The 18664-nt window shown below is 35.3% G+C and overlaps 1 protein-coding gene across 2 annotated transcripts in view; it reads right to left on the bottom strand.

Moving 5' to 3' along the window:
- Positions 1 to 18664, bottom strand: part of PDE8B (phosphodiesterase 8B) — a 312928-nt gene that overhangs the window by 95858 nt on the left and 198406 nt on the right. For both annotated transcript variants that reach the window (XM_074202145.1, XM_074202146.1), the window contains exons 6-7: positions 15583 to 15671; positions 1833 to 1911 (exon numbers count right to left, since the gene is read on the bottom strand). In XM_074202145.1, the coding sequence (XP_074058246.1) occupies positions 1833 to 1911; positions 15583 to 15671 (168 nt within the window). The remainder of the gene's footprint in view (positions 1 to 1832; positions 1912 to 15582; positions 15672 to 18664) is intronic.

Raw genomic sequence — 18664 nt, 5'->3', positions numbered from 1 at the left:
CTTTTTCAAAGTATCACAAAATTTTGGGGAAAATCAAAAGTATCTCATTAGGAAAAAGTCAAGACCCCTTACTTTAGAGACTGAGCAATTTGATATTTAGCCTTTGCCACTCTCCATAGTCTCTGATGGATAAGAACTAAGATAAGAAATACCCAAACTATAGCTAAACCTAAATAAATCATCCAACAGTTTGTGGCTTAATTTAAAGAATTTATATTTAAATAATTAAAAGTTTTGCATTTCTACCAATGATTTTACCTCCTCCATCTCTTACACAGTTGCCACTGGTAAAGTCTGGACCCTTTTTTTTGGTATAATTTTCCCTTTCATTCTCACTTTCTGTCTAGGATAAAAGTTCTACCTAAGAAACCCCTTGATTCCTAGAGATTTCAAAAAGGTGTAGAGAGGAGCAATATGAAATAGGACAATCTAAGGATCATGAGAAAGGCATTTCTGGGAATAGTGGAATTCAGGAGGACCCTTTCTAAACTTTTGCTTAGGTATGTGGAATTTAAGGTCAATGTGCTGAAAATTGCCATCTGTAGGTGATCTTGATGGTACGCAAAAGATGATGTGACAAAAATTGCCTAATTGACAGACAGTCATGTAATCTTGACTATCTTTGTCACTGAGCTTAGAATGAAAATTATATTTTCAGTGATGTGTGCTCATCTCCCACTACTGGCATCTTGGATTGCTCAGATAGTAAAATCTCACCAACTTAAAAGTAGCTGGGGCAGAAGACTGTTTTAATTAAGAAGGCAGGAAATGAACATTTATTAAATATTTACTATGTCACCAAGCACTGTGCTAAGTACTTTAGTCATCTCATTTGATCCTTACAACCTTGAAAGGCAGATACTGTTATACCTGCTTTATAGTTGAGGAAACTGAGGTAAAGGTTAAGTAACTTGCCCAGGGTCACACAACAAGTAAGTGCCTGAGGTTAGCTTTGAACTCAGTTCTCCCTACCTCCAGGCCTAGTGCTCTATTTACTTTATTATCTAGTTGCTTCAATTAGTAAAAAACATAAATTGGAAATTATCTTAAAAGGCCAATTTTTGATCATAGATATTTAATAACTATAACCAGAGGCATAGTATTATAGACAATCAGGAAACTATATTAGGAACACCTGGATTCAAATCTTCCCTCAAATCCTTCCTAGCTTTGAGATTATGAATAAATCACTTAACCTCCCAATGCCTCAGAAAACTCTGAGATTGTGAGATATTGAAGTAGTAGAGCAAATTTGCTCTCTGGCATCTCCTCAAAACAATAAAATCAGTATTCCAAAGAAACCCAAACCAAACAACGTAATTCAAACATAAAAAAAATCTGCTTTAGTGAATATAAACAATGACTAAAAATAATATTTATAGGTTTAGTTAGCCCCTGAGCATGGGAGCTAGTGCAAAGAAAAATTTCAGCACTGTCCATTTCCTAAGGATTTACAGATTTCCAATGAATGGAACTGGAATTGCAATTAGGTCCTGATTAGTGTGAATAATGAATCCTGTGAAATGGGTGCATTACTTAAATTAACATTAATATCTTTTCATTGAACTGGAACAAATGACCACATTTTATACAATTATAACTTCCAATAGTGTGAAGTCAAATACATGCTACTGCTCCAAGGGTTTCATTATAGTCATACTAATCAGGACCTAGTTGTAATGAGAATTTAATGGTTAACTAAAGCTTCAACCTGACCCCAGTTCCTTAAAGACAATAGTGTTTCTTTTCCTTAGGTCAAGGTTTCAGATCAGCTATCACGGGTACAGAAACATTTCCCATCTATGATTTTAGAAACAAACATTTTTTCATACCTGAATGACATGATCATCACTGGTTATTTCTATGGCTTCATGACAATGGTCAAGTGCCGTAAAAATTGAGTTGCATGCCCTGAAAAGCACAATTGTTGTATTAGTTTTATTGTAAAATCAAAGTATCTTTATCAAGTTGATTTGTTTTACCTGCTACTTTATTAAATTTATCAATTCACAGGATACATAAACATCCCAAAATTTTTTTAAAGAATAACTGACTTTTGTGTGCATATATATATATACATATAAATATATACATATATAAATATTACAGCTAAGCAAAGAACTCATATGTCCCTATACATACTTTAACAAATGATAAATTCAAGATCAATGTGAATAATCTTCCTGGATAACATAAGAGCTGCTCAACAAATGTAGCTTCATTACTAAGATAGTTAATTAGAAACTCACCTTTAACAAAAACTCTTAGGTTTCTGACATTTCTGTAGTCATGGAGAAGTCAAATGATCAACTCAGACTATAAGTAGACACTCAATTTAAACAATGAATTTTCTTGACCTTGATCAATAGATAGAGAAATATTTTACCTCTTTTTCTTACATTCCTAAGCTCAGACTAGTTTTAGGTCAATTAATTTCCAAATCATGATCAAAGGCTAAATTCAATTTGATCATTTAACCTAATGAATCCATGGCAATTAAATCCCTGAGGAAGAAAATTTTCTGTAAAATCTGAATCTTTGATGTAAACATTTTGGGGATGGGGGAGTAATTTTAACTAGCATCCATTCTTGTATAAGAGAGCAGCTATTAATTAGAGTCCTACTATTTGCACTGGTTGCTTAAATAATAAACACCAAAGCTACTTTAGACACAACATGTGATGATTCCTCTTATAAAATGAAATTTATCTTGTTACCTATCTGGTTTTAAGTTTTGTAATTCACTTTGAAGATTATATTATGCTTTCTCTTTGCTCTATGTCCTATTTCTTCCCATTGCACAAATGTCCATAAAAGTCTCACTGAGATCCCTTATCATAGCATAGAAAGAGCCATGGACTCTCAAAGAATATACTAGCAAAATACAACTTCTAGATAGTCCTAGAAAACTTGCAAAGCTCAAAATGGACCTAACAATGGATTGTGCATACTTTTTAAGGATCAGTCTAGTTAAGTATAAAGAAACTCATTACCAATAGATTGAATACGAGAGGACTTCTTTGGTCAGAACAACTCATGAACAAAACTGTCCTCTCTCCTTTATAATTCCCTTCTGCTTCTTCAGTAACCGGGGCAGAATAGTAGAAATGGGGGAAAAGGTTGCTAAGAATTGCCTCTGTTGGTCCATTTACAAATATTTACCTAACAACTTAAAACTGAAAGCTGATATACACAGTTTAATAACACAATTAAACTTGCTATATTTTTATAGGAAAAGACTTTTTACTAATATAGAAATTATTTTCAAACCAACTATGAACAGTCAGACCATCAACTTGTTAATGTAAAAATAGATATTAAATTAGAAGATAAAATAAAAATGTAACTATGTCTCCAACTTAACCTATTTAAACAAACTTATGACACCAAAAAATGGAAAATGGATAAAAGAACAGATCTCAACAGCAACTATCATTACTTTCTAAGGAAGTTTAACCAATGAAAATCAGTTATCACAATGAAGACTCCAAAAGGGCCTAGAAATTGTCTCACAAAGAAAAACCATGATCTATTTTCTAAGTGAAGTGTTATGGAAACCAGTAGCAATACCCATTTGAAATATAAATTCATTCAAAAAAATCTATCAAAGAAAGATGGTTCAAGACTAAAAGCAGTACTTCATAAAACAATGAAAAGTGGTAGAGGTATCTTATAGAGACAAATAGACCCAATTAAGCCAGATTATTTCAAGAAAATTTAAGGATAAATTTGGAAAAACAACAAAGAAATGAAAGATTCTGATAACAAATTATCTTCTTCATCAATCACTGTCAAACTCTTAACACTGAAGTTCTGAGACACTAGATGAGGAAGCAGCCATGAAAATAAAGAAAACAAGAATGGAAAGAGCAGTGGATTAGATCAAACATATATAAGGCGCAGAGATATGCTAAAGGCAATACAATTTTCAGGGAAAAGTCCTTGAAATATTTTAAATGAGAGAATGCCAAATATTTGGAAAAATATACAAATTATTATTATTATTGAAAAAGGTGACCAAGAAAATTTCAGTAACTATTTTATGGGAATAATTTAAATATGAACCAAAAAATTCTTTAAGAAGGTATAAAAATAATAGGCAGGTTTCACAAAAGATATTCTACAGCTAATAATATTTATATAGTCACACAAATGACTGAATGGTGTGGAGAATATGAGACCCCACTATATTTATTGCTTATTGGTTAACAAAAATCATTTGATTCAGTACAGAAAAATTTAACTTGTTATAATAAAGCAGTCTTTCATGCATATGTCAAAAATTATACATGATTACTTAAAAGACGCAACAATAGATCTAACTTTATACAACAACACTGATTATTAACATCAATTGAAGCACAAGATAGGGTGATGTGGCTTTCCAAAGATGTCTGCCATTGTCATGATAGATGTTTTGTAAAGAATGCCAACAGAGGAGCTTCTATATATGGTAAGGTCCTCTAGATTTCCCTTTTTTGGAAGTCCCAGAATTTTACAGAGCCTCCCAATTGGGGGTCTATAATCCCTGAAAAGAGTTCAGTCTAACAAACCATGAAGAAAAAATAAATGGATGAAAAATGACTCTTGTCATACATACATATATATATATATAATAAATATAATAAGTATAATAATATAATATGATATGATATGATATAATATAATATAATATAAAGGAGATGGACAATCCATAGAGCTTTTTCTAAAACTTTCAAAGATACTGAAGTCTGACAAGGAACTGGGCTCAGAATTGAGAAGAAAGACAGTATACAGGATGGCATTTGAGAAATTGCCCAGTACATTTGCCTCTAAACTTTTTCCTGGAAACAATAGCCCATACTTTTAAATTGGTAGCCTTCCAATGATGCTTTAGGATTACAAATAATGGGATGACAGTCTCCAAAAAAGTTAAAGAAGAAAGTCATCTAATCAGCAATGAGGAAATGTGTAATGGGTATGAATAGGATAAAGCACATTCCAATGGAGAACTGTGTGTCAAATGCAATGTAAACAATATCATCAGGGAGATGTACAATTAAAACAGGAGGCCACATAGTGAAAACAAAAGAAATAGCTAGGCAGTCTGTCTGTTCTATTGCTACCCATGCAATGTCAACGGATCAGGAGAAAGGCACTCAATAGCCAACAGGATAGATCCCCTGTGATGTAGGAATTAAGAAATTATTGGGAAAGAAGTAGAACCTGATAAGATATGGATAGGTTGCAATATGTATTACTTTTGTATTTATATCTCTAGCACTTAGCATAGAGCATATAATACAGTAGGTGATGAACGAATGCCTTCTTTTTCATTCAAATCATATTTGAGAGAAGGTGTTAGGTGGAAATAGTAAGAGACAATCATATTTCAAGTGTTCAAAGTGCTATTTGAGTTTCTAACTACCCTGTGAGAAGGTGCTACAGACATTATCATCATTTTACAAATGAAGAAACTAAAGTTTGATGAGGTTAAAGGACTTGACCACAATTGCACAGACACTATTCTTCAGATATATGACTTGACCTCAGCTCTTCTTGACACTGTCCATTTGGTCCTATATACTAAATTGCCTCATGAAATGTCTCTAGATTCCAGTTTTTTTTGGTTGTTTTGCTAGGGAATTGGATTAAGTGACTTGCTCAAGGTCACACAGCTAGGCAATTATTAAATGTCTGAGGTCAAATTTGAACTCAGGTCCTCTTGATTCCAGGGCCCATGCTTGATCCGCTGTGCAACCTAACTGCCTCTAGATTCCAGCTTTTAATAAGTGAAAGCTACTTTTTTCAAGCGGATTTTGTCCATATGATCTGAAAATTAAAGTCAAGTAACCCTCCTGCTATATTTCATGCACAAATAAACATTGAAAGGAGCCAAGCGATGGTAGTAGTAAACAAAAACAAGAATTAAAAAAAAAGATATGTGACTATATAAATGCCCTCTGGTGTGAGTTAAGAAAAACCATCTTGGGGCGGCTAGGTGGTGTAGTGGATAAAGCACCGGCCTTGGAGTCAGGAGTACCTGGGTTCAAATCTGGTCTCAGACACTTAATAATTACCTAGCTGTGTGGCCTTGGGCAAGCCACTTAACCTCATCTGCCTTGCAAAAAAAAAACTAAAAAAAAAAAAGAAAAACCATCTTTATTCAAAAAATTTCTTTTGTATTTTTCATAAAAGGTACCTCAGAAAAGAGTCAGATAAACATGATGGACCTGTCTTTGCATTTGCACTCAAAAATGACATCTGAAGACAAGAATACAAAAATTATACTTTGTATGGGTTGATTTTTAAATATCAGTACTTGCTAAATTAGGCCTTACCCTATAAATGCTATTGACTTATGGATTAATCCTTTGCTGAATCCTTAGGAGTGTGTGTGTGTGTGTGTGTGTGTGTGTGTGTGTATTTCAGTTAACTATGTAAATGAGTATTAAACAAACTATGATTACTATTATTTCAAGTTGTATCCTTAAAAAAAAAGAAACATACTTAAATATAGTCTCCTATTAAACCATTATCTTTGGAAATTGCCAATGAAACATTGAAAAAGGAATCCCCAATAGAATTGGGTATATTTTTATGGGCAATTTAGGTAAGAGGATATCAATAACTCTTGGAAATTAATACTAGAGATTAATACTATGCGACTTCAATATTTAGATAGACTTTGTAACTTTTTTAAAAACATGATTGCTTTATTTTAAATAAATCTGAAGAAAAATGCAATAATACATATGAGTCATGTTTTCTATTTGGAAACTTAATTGCTCATATTAATTATTAATATTATTCATGGCAATGTGTTTTTGCTTTATTAACTTTTTGTTCTTAAAAACTCTAGCATTCTGCTTAATTGCATTTACCCACTTTTTTGTAGCTTCCAAGAAAAGAAACAAAAGGTAGATGTAGCAACAAGTACTAAAATACATGTAATGTCTAAAATCATAGATAACTCTTAGAGGTCATTTCTTTGGAGAATACATCAAGAGAGACTTAGCAGAAGGACCTCTGAACTGGGAGTCAGATAACTATCAGTTCAGCAAATACCTCTATATGACAATGGGAAAGTTTCCTTGCTAGTAAAACAAGGGGACTGGCGTAAATGACCCCTTCTAGCTCTAAGGTTCTATGACTTGTTCCCATTATAATTGATATCTCAAAGTCAACGTGAGTTCCTTATTATTCCCTCCAATTATTTCTCCTCCCAAGATCTGTATTTCTTTCAAAGACTACCCTCTTCCTAGTTAACTGATGATGTTTGTCCTTCATTCTTTTTTGGGGGGGGGGGGTTGCAAGGCAAATGGTGTTAAGTGTCTTGCCCAAGGCCATATAGTTAGGTAATTATTAAGTGTCTGAGGTCAAATCTGAACTCAGGTACTCCTGATTCCAAGGCCAATGCTCTATCCACTGCGCCACCTAGCTGCCCCTGTTCTTCATTCTTCTTTTTAAATTTATTTTTATTAAAGATATTATTTGAGTTTTACAATCCCCCCATCTTACTTCCCTCCCCCCCACCCCCATGGAAAGCAATCTGTCAGTCTTTACTTTGTTTCCATGTTGCACCTTGATCCAAATTGAGTGTGATGAGAGAGAAATTATATCCTTAGAGAAGAGACAAGAATTCTAAGAGGTAACAAAATCAGACAATAAGATAGCTGTTTTTAATAGTCCTTGAACTTTGTTCAAACTCCATAGCTCCTTATCTGGATACAGATGGCACTCTCCTTTGCAAACAGCCCAAAATTGCTCCTGATTGTTGCACTGATGGAATGAGTGAGTCCTTCAAGGCTGAACATCACTCCCATGTTGCTGTTAAAGTGTACAGTGTTTTTCTGGTTCTGCTCATCTCACTCAGCATCAGTTCATGCAAATCCCCCCAGGCTTCCCTGAATTCCCATCCCTCCTGGTTTCTAATAGAACAATAGTGTTTCGTGACATACATATACCACCGTTTGCTAAGCCATTCCCCGATTGAAGGCCTGTCCTTCATTCTTTTTTTTTTTTTTTGTTTTTGTTTTAGGTTTTTGCAAGGCAAATGGGGTTAAGTGGCTTGCCCAAGGCCACACAGCTAGGTAATTATTAAGTGTCTGAGACCAGATTGGAACCCAGGTACTCCTGACTCCAGGGCCGGTGCTTTATCCACTGTGCCACCTAGCTGCTCCCCATGCTTCATTCTTGAAGAAGACCATGATGTTAGGGAGGTGATGCCATGATAAAGCAGATGAATGGAATTTGAGTGAGGGTATGCTTTGCTCATGACCAGCCTCACTTTCTTCTCCAGAGCCATCTGGGTCCAATGGCCAGATATGAATCAGGACAGTTGGGGATGGCCCAGGATGAGGGGCAATCAGGGTTAAGTGATTTGCCCAAGGTCACACAGCTAGTAAGTGGCAAATGTCTGAGGCTGGATTCGGACTCCTGTCCTCCTGATTTCAAGGTCAGTGGTATCCTTTGAGTCACTCTGCTAGTGGATTCTAGTGAACTAGGTTTGCAACCAGTGCTATGACTTTTCACTCTCCCTGAACCCACATATCCAATCAGTTCCCTAATCCTTTCACTCCTTCCTTCACAACTCACAACTCCCTGCTTACAAAACCACCTCTTTAGTTTGGACCCTCATGACCACTCACTGAGATTTAATGAAACAGCCTCATAATTGACTTGACTCTCTCACTAAGTCAGTCCAAAGTATACATTGTTGTAATTTTCTTTAGGCACATACAATGTGACTGTCCTATTAAACTCATTCCAGTGGATTTCTATTGCCTCCAGGATTTTAACTATCCAACCTGACCTCACTCTATCTTCTTAACTGCATTGGACATCACTCCCATCCCACACTGTATCCAGCCAATGTAGCCTTCTCTCTCTGCTTCTCAAACAACAATCCATATCAGAAGACTACTGGTGCCAGATTGTACTGGCTTGTAAGAGTCAATTATTAACTTTTTAATGGGAGTTTTTACGCCTCAGAAATATGCAAGTGCTGTAAGTCAGGGCTTGATTTATTGTCTTGTTGATTGTCTATATTTGGGATGGATAATATACTAATAATGCAGTTTAAACTTAAAAGAGGGTCATGTATTTTCAGAGAGCTGATTGTTAAACATTTATCAACACACTTTTTCTTCATATCTAGTTTTCATGAGTTCCCTAGGCATAGAATGCTCTCCCATCTTACCCTTTGCCTTATAATGTACTTTCTTTAAGTCACAGTTCCAGCATTATCTCTTATGGGAAGCTTTTCCTAATCCCCCTGTTTGTGCCCACTCTCTCTCATAAGCAAGTTGCACTTTACAACTTTCTACGTATTTGTATCTTTTCATTTTTATATTTATGCTATAAATATTAGCTTTGGTATTAACTGACCCTTTGGAATATAAGCTCCCTCTGAAAAGGGATTGTTTTATTCTTTGTTCTTGTATACCCAGCCCCGACCATAGTACTTATCCTAAAGTAAGAGTTTAATAAATACTTGTTAATAGATTTGCAATAGACTGTAAGCACTGAAAAGATAGGGTCTGTGCCATCTTTCATCTTAATATCTCTTTGTGCTTTCTTCATAGTAGATTTTTAATGAATCTTTGTTGAACTGAATTGTTCATATGGTCATCAAAAGCATTATAAGATCCAGGTTCAGTGAATATGGCAGTGACTAGGGAGTTGGTCTTGTTGGAGACAAGTTTCATCATATTGACTGTCCCTGGGAATTTTTCCTACTATAAATACCAGCTCCCTGATTTCTGTAACAAGGACATGATGAGAGCTCCCACATCATTTCATTTTGCATTGATAATAATGCCCCTTGTGAATGTGTTTTCCTTAGGTCACCATCTGTCCTTGGTTTGTCCCAGTACAGTGGGTCAAATCTTTTAAAGCCTTTCAATCTGAAATACCATGTTTCTCTTCCTGTCATATGATTGTTATCATAGAGAGTCAAAGCAAAAAGCACCTTATGAAAAGGAGGGGAAAGGGGGGCTGGAGAAGTACTAAATAAATAAATAAAAAGGCCCTTCAAATATCTATTAATAAGGAAAGACATTTTACTCCCCAGAACTTAAGTTTCTGCCAGTCAGAAATTATTCCCCACTAAAAGAGAGCCATAGTGAGCTTAGCAAACTAAAGGGTTTAGCCATTAATAAGCTGATTGGCCTTAAAACAAATACCAGAGTTTGGTTCACCTCCCAGATTATGGATATTAAATACCTATTAAGCAGTGTCTGGCTCTGAATTGATCATGACACACACCTCAGAATATGGTTAAGTACTGGCTGCCCTTTAAGAGAGATAGATCAGATGGATCTCACCACAATAAATAGAATAAGCAGATTTATTTATTTCCTTGCTCAAAGAACCCTGAAGTCACAGGTGTGGGTTTCCTTTCATAGAAACAAGTCATGAACCCTCTAAATATTGGTTGCCAATCTTTGAAAATTGCTGGGGCCCCCAAAAATCATTACTTGATAGCCAAGCATTTGTATAAATTTAAAAAAGTTTCAACTTTGAACAATGAATATTGTTCTGCAGAACAAATTACCCATTCTGGATGATGGTTATATTACATATTTAGTTGCAGCCGGGGGTGGAATTGTAGAGAAGAGCATTATGTAATTCACTATATAATTAGACTATAATTGTTCACATATTATATAATAAGGAACTGAACCTGTGCAGGGAATAATAGGGCTGGTTGTCACTAGAGTGCATATGGATTTTTTGAGTGTCCTTGATAAGGCAATGAGTCTCAAAGGTCATCAAGGGTCAATGGGATAAAAAAGGAAGAAAGTCAAAGAGGAGACAACATGGTACTATGGGAAAAGTCCGGGGCTTGGAGGAAGTCAGCCTCTCTGATTATTTCTTGAGGATGCTGGACAAATCATTTCATCTCCTCTAAATGTCAGTTTTTTAATCTGTAAAATGATGATGTCAGATTGAATGACTTCTAAAGTCTCTTCCAGCCTTAAATCCTATGAACTAGTCTACCTAATACAGAGTCTACCTAATACACTTTGTGGTGTCCTTGTGGTCCAAGGGAGCTCAGATTACATGCATTTGAGAAGGGGCTTGACGTCGTTTGCATGTCTGGACAGAACCATGAATTTGTGTTCCACTGTGCTGGAGGTGTCATAATTCACTAAACAAAACCAAATTGCCAGGTTGTTCCACAAAAGATATAATATACTCCTCTCAGAATAGAGGGATAGTTTTGTCCCTCTGCTAGCTGCCCCACTAACTAACTAACTCCTTCTGGATTGTTGTTTTAATATTTCCAGGTTTAAAAAGCTAGTGCAGGGCGGCTAGGTGGCGTAGTGGATCAAACACCAGCATTGGAGTCAGGAGTACCTGGGTTCAAATCCGATCTCAGACACTTAATAATTACCTAGCTGTGTGGCCTTGGGCAAGCCACTTAATCCATTTGCCTTGCAAAAAAAAAAACCCTAAAAAAAAAAAAGCTAGTGCAGGCGGTTAAGAATAAGAGTCTCCTTTCACACAAAAGTCCATTGCTCTTGAGGGTTTGACCAAGGTGTCCAATTCATTGAGGAGCAGCACTTACTTCTGGAAGGTGAGTCTAGCTAGTCTCTGTGACTCTTATAACTAATTCTTGCTTTACTCAACACCATTCTCCCGACCAGTCATATCAGAGAGAATTTATTTAGAGCCAGGCACCCTGCTAAGCACTGTGACTAGAAGAAAAGACCAAAACAAACAAAAACAAAAAACAAACCAAAACCATAGTTTCATGAGGGAGACAATAGGTAAACAACTATGCACAAAACACACTATGTGGGTATTAATTAAGATTTAGATATTTAAAGACTACAGGGAATAGAGAGAAAAATGTGAAAGTCATACAGTTCCCTGTCTCTGTTTGTATTTCACCTGAACCATAATCTGATACAGACTTGGTAATGGCTCAAGGCTTTTCTCTGTTGAGTCATTTCAAATAACTGTGGTTGACTTCAACATTGCACAATGGAAGGAATAGCTATGATAGAAAGAACTTAACACAGTAAAAATAGCAATTAGGTAACACCAAGGTGACTTCCCTGAATTATATGATGTGATGTTCTTTGATTCTAACTATCACCTAGCTCATGAAATGTTTCATCAAAACAATAATAATGACTTAAAATTAAATGAATAAACTTTCAAAACAATAGGAAACCACATTGGTTATCCATAGACAATTCATAGGCAAGAAATTAATCAAAAATAGGATGAATTTTGGTATTTTTTCATATATTAGTTGTGTGACCACAGGGTCATTAAACTTTGTTGTCCTTAGCTTCCTCAGATGTAAATGAATATAAAAATAGCATCTACTTCCAAGGTTTTTTGTAAGGCTCAAATTAAATCATCTTCTTAAAACACTTCACACAGTGCCTCACATATTCAATTGTTGTTGTTATTGTTTCATATTTTAGCTATGTCCAGTTCTTTGTGAGATACTGGAGTGGTTTGTAATTTCTTTTTCCAACTAATTTGACAACTGAGGAAACTGAGGCAAACAAGGTTAATTGATTTGCCTAGTGTCACATAGGTAGCAAGCGTCTGAGGCCAGATTTGAACTCAGGAAGATGAATTTTCTTAATTCTAGACTGTCAATTCTATCCACTATCTGACACATAGAAGGTTCTTCTTCTCTTTCTTTTTCCCCCCTTAGGTTTTTTGCAAGGCAATGGGGTTAAGTGGCTTGCCCAAGGCCACACAGCTAGGTAATTATTAAGTGTCTGAGGCTGGATTTGAACTCACGTACTCCTGACTCCAGGGCCGGTGTTCTATCCACTGCGCCACCTAGCTGCCCCCCCCTTTTAAGAAAGATTTTATTTATTTTCCTTCTTTCCTTTCTTGTTATTAATTGTGAAACCATCTAAAATACAGTCCTAATCCACTTATATGACCTACCTCAATGGATTACTTTGGATCAAAGAGTTTAAAAACTATATAGTATGGTATAAATGTTACTTTATTGTATAATAAATATTCATTAGAAACAAGAGGTCACAAGAATGTAAGTATGATCAACATATCATATTAGTATGATTAATAAACATAAGTTGCTAAAGGAAAGGCAATGTGGTTTCTGTAGAAGAAAATCAGGCTTCAACCCTCTTGGAAAAAGTTTAAAGGTGTATGGACAAGGACAGTCAATAGACTTAGACTTTCTAATAAGTCAGTTGGATTTCAAAAATTTAATAAGTGGCTGAGACTTTATGCTAGGAACTAAGGATATTAAGACAGGAAAAAAAAATCCCACCTCCTCCAAAACAAAAACAAAAACCTAATACACAAGACTATTGGAACACAAACACTGTAGGAAGTATTACTTGATTCAAATTCTGGCTTAGTATATATAGCCAAGTCACTAAGGCTAGACCTTTGTTAATTCATCCATAAAACAAGAGGGTTGGACAAGATAATCTTTAAGGTTCCTCTTGCTCAAAATCCTATGATCCTATGAACAGAGCTGTATTAACCGATGACTCTGTGATCACTTGCTTAATCATTTCTTCAACAGTATAGAAAAGACAGTGAAATTTCCAAGAATAGGGAGGAGTTTTGGCTCTTCCAGGTAATGAAATAAAACCACAGCAAATTAGCTTCTGGAATCCTTCACACAGCTCAAGTTCTCAGAGAGGTAAGACAGAGCTGGGGAAAGTTCAAAGAAAGGCAACTGAAACAATCGGGGGAGCCAGAAAGATTAAATTTCCTTAGTCTAAAAGGACAAAGATCCTAGACGATGTGATCACTGCTAGTAAAATCACAAAAGGAATGGGAAAAGTGGCATATACTTTTTCATGGGGCACACCCTGAAGTTTAAAGTTTGAGTAGACATAAAAGGAATTTTTAAAAAAATATATAGTGGTCAGTAACTCATTTTCATAGATGTAGAAATGGAAAGGGTCTTAGAAGTTCCCTGGTTCAATCTCCCTCTAATTAAGGAAACTGAGACCCAGAGAGAATATTACTTGCCCAAGGTCACATAGTCATTAAGTGGCAAAACCAAGATTATAAAGTGCATTTTCTTATTTTGTTTTTTTGTTTTTTGGAGATTTTTTAGGTTTTTGCAAGGCAAATGGGGTTAAGCAGCTTGCCCAAGGTCACACAGCCAAGTAATTATTAAGTGTCTGAGGCAGGGCTTGAACTCAGGTCCTCCTGACTCCAGGGCCAGCGCTCTATCCACTGTGACATCTAGCTGCCACATGAAATTCATTTTCTAACTCCACATCCAGTTATCTTTATATTTTTATGTTGCACTCAATCAAAATAAAGATCTTCAAGAAGGATAAATGCAAGATAAATTCAGTTAACAGAATCAGAGCTCATTCCAATGTTGTTCCTGAGAGCAAAGCTATAGCCCTAATCCTGAGTCTGAATTAATGAACGTCAACAACCATGTACTTTCCATAGACTATCCTTTGGTGGAGATGTGACATAGTGAACAAATACACAGACATACATACACATTTTTCTGGATGGTGACTAGAACAAAGATTTACTATTATCGTTTTAAATGTGAACTGAGTAATGAGGGGGCTTCTAGGTGGTACAGTGGACAGAATACTAAGTATAGAGTCAGGAAAACCTATTTCTGAATTCAAATCTGGTCTCAGAAATTAGTGTGACTGGAAAAATCATTTAACCCTGTTTGCCTCATCTACAAAATGAGTTGAAGAAGAAATGACAAACAACTCCAATTTCTCTGACAAGAAAACTCTGAAAAGGGACACAAGAGTTGTCCCTGCCTGAAAAATGATCCAACAACAAAACAAGTAATGGATTTGTGCTTTAACTTAGTAGCACCAAAGTATTCCCTTCCACCCAGATGACTGGAGGAGAAAGTAAGGCTGGTGACTTAGTTCAGCCCCACTCATTCAAATCCAATTTATGTGCTTGTCATGGCATCCCTCCCTGATGTTGTGGTCTTCCTCAAAAATGAAGGATCAACTTTATTATTAGTTATGAAATGTCATATTTTTTGGTGATTAATTTCTTGATTCCAAATTATGGAAAGTGGCATGCTTACACGTCACACTAGTGTCTGAGGTCTGATTTGAATTCAGTTATTTCTCATTTCTAATATTCTTTCTGCCCAGCTGAAAAGGACTATCCTGGCCACTTAATTTGGGCTAAAATGGAAAATATCTACCCTTGTGTGCTAATGTATATGTCCAAACAATAAATCACAAATAGAAATAAAAGGTATCCTCTGGAGTAACTTATTCTTCATCCAGAATCTGACAACTTAATATTGAGTAATACTTTCCTTGTACATTATTTTAAGAATGTGCTGTGTTGAGAAAGGCAGAGGAGCTAAAAAACTTATTCCATCCTCTCCGAGGGATCCCACTCTGGCTACATCATAAAGGATGGACTATCTGTGCTCTGGAAGCCCAATTGAGAAGACATAGGCTCATTCAACTAGAGTTACTTTCTGGCCCAATGCACTATTTGACTTTTTGCATTATTCTTGATGCTCAGTCACAAAGATTTTACTCAATGATCTAGACTGGTATTGATTGACAAACTTATTTAGTGTACTACTAACCCACATCTTAATTTTTTCAAGTTTCCACGTACCGTAACTTGAACTGTGATCGAACTTCACCATGTTCTATTTGAATCAGTTCATTGTAACAAGCAGTGATACTGTTATTCTCCATATATCTCTGGGGGGGGAAAAGAATCAAAGATAGCCTGTAAGACATATATAATCACTTGGAGAGAAAAAAACCCAAATATAATAAATGATTCTCTTCCCCTCTAACTTCACTTTGATCACTCCATTGCCTTATTCCAAATAAATAGCATGAAACAAAATGAAAGACTTCCCCCCCACCCCCATGAACTAGAATACATCTCAGGTTCTAAACTGTTTTTTAGTCTTAGAAACCTCATGGCAGGCATCAGATGAACATGATTATGGGTGACAACCTTTTGTAGGCTGTTCAGTTATTTTTCAGTGGTGTCTGAGTCTTCATGATCTTATTTAGAGTTTTCTTGGCAAAGATTCTGGAGTGATTTGCCATTTCCTCAGATCATTTCATGGATGAGGAAACTGAGGCAAACAGGTTTAAAGTGCCTTGCCCAGGGTCACACAGCTAGTAAGTGTCTGAGGCCTGATCTGAACTCACAAAGGTGAGTCTTCCTGACTTCAGTCACAACACTCTATGCACTGTGCCATCTAGTTGCTATTGATTGTGGAATCCCCATAAAGCAATGAATTAAGAAAAAAATCTCACTTTTAACACCTGCAGCAAGACACAAGCAAGTTTTTAATATCATCTTTCAGGAACGTGCAGGTAAATGTTTAATGATCAGCTCTTCAGAAAAAGAAAATTTAGATATGATACACTTTTCTTTTTTAAATAATATTTTTTCCAATTAGATAGATAGTTTTCAGTATTCATTTTTGGAACATTTTGAGTTCTAAGACAGCAAGCAATCTGATATAGGTTATACATGTATAGTCATATTAAATCTATTTCCATATTAATAATTTTGTGAAAGAAGAATCAGAACAAAAGGGGAAAATCACCAGTAAGAAAAATATATATTTAAAAAAATGAAAATAGTATGCTTTGGGGGCAGCTAGATGGCACAGCAGATAGAGCACCTGTCCTGGATTCAGGAGGACCTGAGTTCAAATGCAGCCTCAGCTAGATAATTACCTAGCTGTGTGACCTTGGGCAAGCCACTTAATGCCATTGTCTTGCAAAAAAAGAAAATAGTATGTTTTGATCGACTCCATAGTTTTTTTTTTATCTAGATGTTAATAATATTTTCCATCATGAGTCTTTTGGAATTGTCTTGAAACACTATTTCTGAAGAGCTACGTCTATCATAGTTGATTGTTACACAATGTTGCTGTTACTGTTACAATGCTGTCTTAAATCTGCTCACTTCACTCAGTATCAGTTCATGTAAGTCTTTCCAGATTTTTCTGAAATCTACCTGCTCATCATTTCTTATAGAGACCATCTAGTCTAGTATCTTCATTTTCTTTTAATCACAACAATCAACAAAATAAACCAAGCTCTGACTTGTAATGCTTTCCATAATGTAATGTTTTCTGTATTATAGTGTTCCATAATGCACATTGAAAATTAAAAAATCAGCTGCCAGGAGCTGGTTCAAGTAGGCTGTACTATATCCCTAATGACTTTGTAATTTATAGTGCTGTTTAGTCATTCTTTTAATCAATACATTTCCAAAATCTAAGATTGAAAAAATAGATACCTGTTTCAGTAATACATGTTTGCAGATATTCCCCATCTGCTGAGGATTGCATTTCCAACTAAAGAGTAAGTTCTTAAATGCTTAGTGCTAAGCACATAATAGACAATTAATAAATACTTGATGAATAGAGAGTGGAATATATCATATGGGTTCAATGCTCACAATCAAAACTCTGAAGATATTTATTATAGAAAAGACTAAAGATCTATCTTTTCATTCTCTGGAAAAGTACTGAATACCTTCTATGCACAATGATATGTACTAAGGTATGTATATAGATAAATTAAGATATTGCCCCTTTACTCAAAGATTTAATTATCTCTGGGAACAAGGAGTAAAGAGATAAAACATATATAGAGATTAAATATAATATGGATTATAATAATGAATACTCAAAAAATCACTCCTATGTGCAAGTGTTCCAATAACTCAAGAGATGCATCTAGTTTTGTGAATAAAACACAAGATAATTTCTTCCATAATTGGAAATTCACATTATGTTCTGCAAACAGTTGAGCTGTATAGCTGATGACAAATTCAATAAACATTTATAAAGTATGTAACCTTATAAGAGGATTACAAGGATGGCTAAGCTAATGGCATCTGTCTTGAAGGAGTTTAAAGTAGAGGCAAAGTATGAATAAAAATAATTCTAACTATACAAATGAATGTGAAAAAGTGCATATAAAAGCAATTTAAAGAAAATATATATAAAAGAGGAATGTTTGCTTTAAATTTCATATACTTAAAGTAGAATAATAATGTGAGTAAAGCTGAACTTATAGTTTGGAATCAGACTGGAAAAATATTTGCTATCAAGCTAAGGAATTTCAATTGCCCAGTACTTAGCAAATTGTCTGGCATAACGTTGCTGTTGTTCAGTTATTTTTCAGTTGTGTCTGACTCTTCATGAACTCATTTGGGATTTTTCTTGGCTAAGATACTGTAATAGTTTGCCATTTTCCTCTCCAACTTATTTTTCATATGAGGAAACTGAGGGTTAAGTGACTCACCCAGGGTCACACAGCTGGTATGTGTTTGAACTCGTGAGGCTGAATTTTTCTGATGCTAAGCCTAGTGCTCCCTCCACTGAACCACCTAGCTGCCCTGACACACAGCAGGCATTTCATAAATGCTTATTGATTGACTGATTGATGCTCTGTAGAACCTTACATCTTGGGTTAGGTAATTTGACTATGAGTACCTTTTCTTATTCACAGAACATTGATTTTTCATGAAACACAAAGATTAGCTTTATCCTTACATGACAAAAGGAAAAAAATACAGAAATAATACTGATTAAAAGATGAATTTCAGAACAAGTCTGGAAATCATTTTGCCAAATATAGAAGAACAAAACCTTGTACCACTTTTTGATTTGATGTAAAAAAAAAAATACTCTAGGTCTGTGTAACCACAGTAA

This window comes from Macrotis lagotis, chromosome X, assembly GCF_037893015.1.
Source record: "Macrotis lagotis isolate mMagLag1 chromosome X, bilby.v1.9.chrom.fasta, whole genome shotgun sequence".
Classification (NCBI taxonomy): domain Eukaryota; kingdom Metazoa; phylum Chordata; class Mammalia; order Peramelemorphia; family Peramelidae; genus Macrotis; species Macrotis lagotis.
This window is presented reverse-complemented; position numbering and strand designations above follow the sequence as displayed.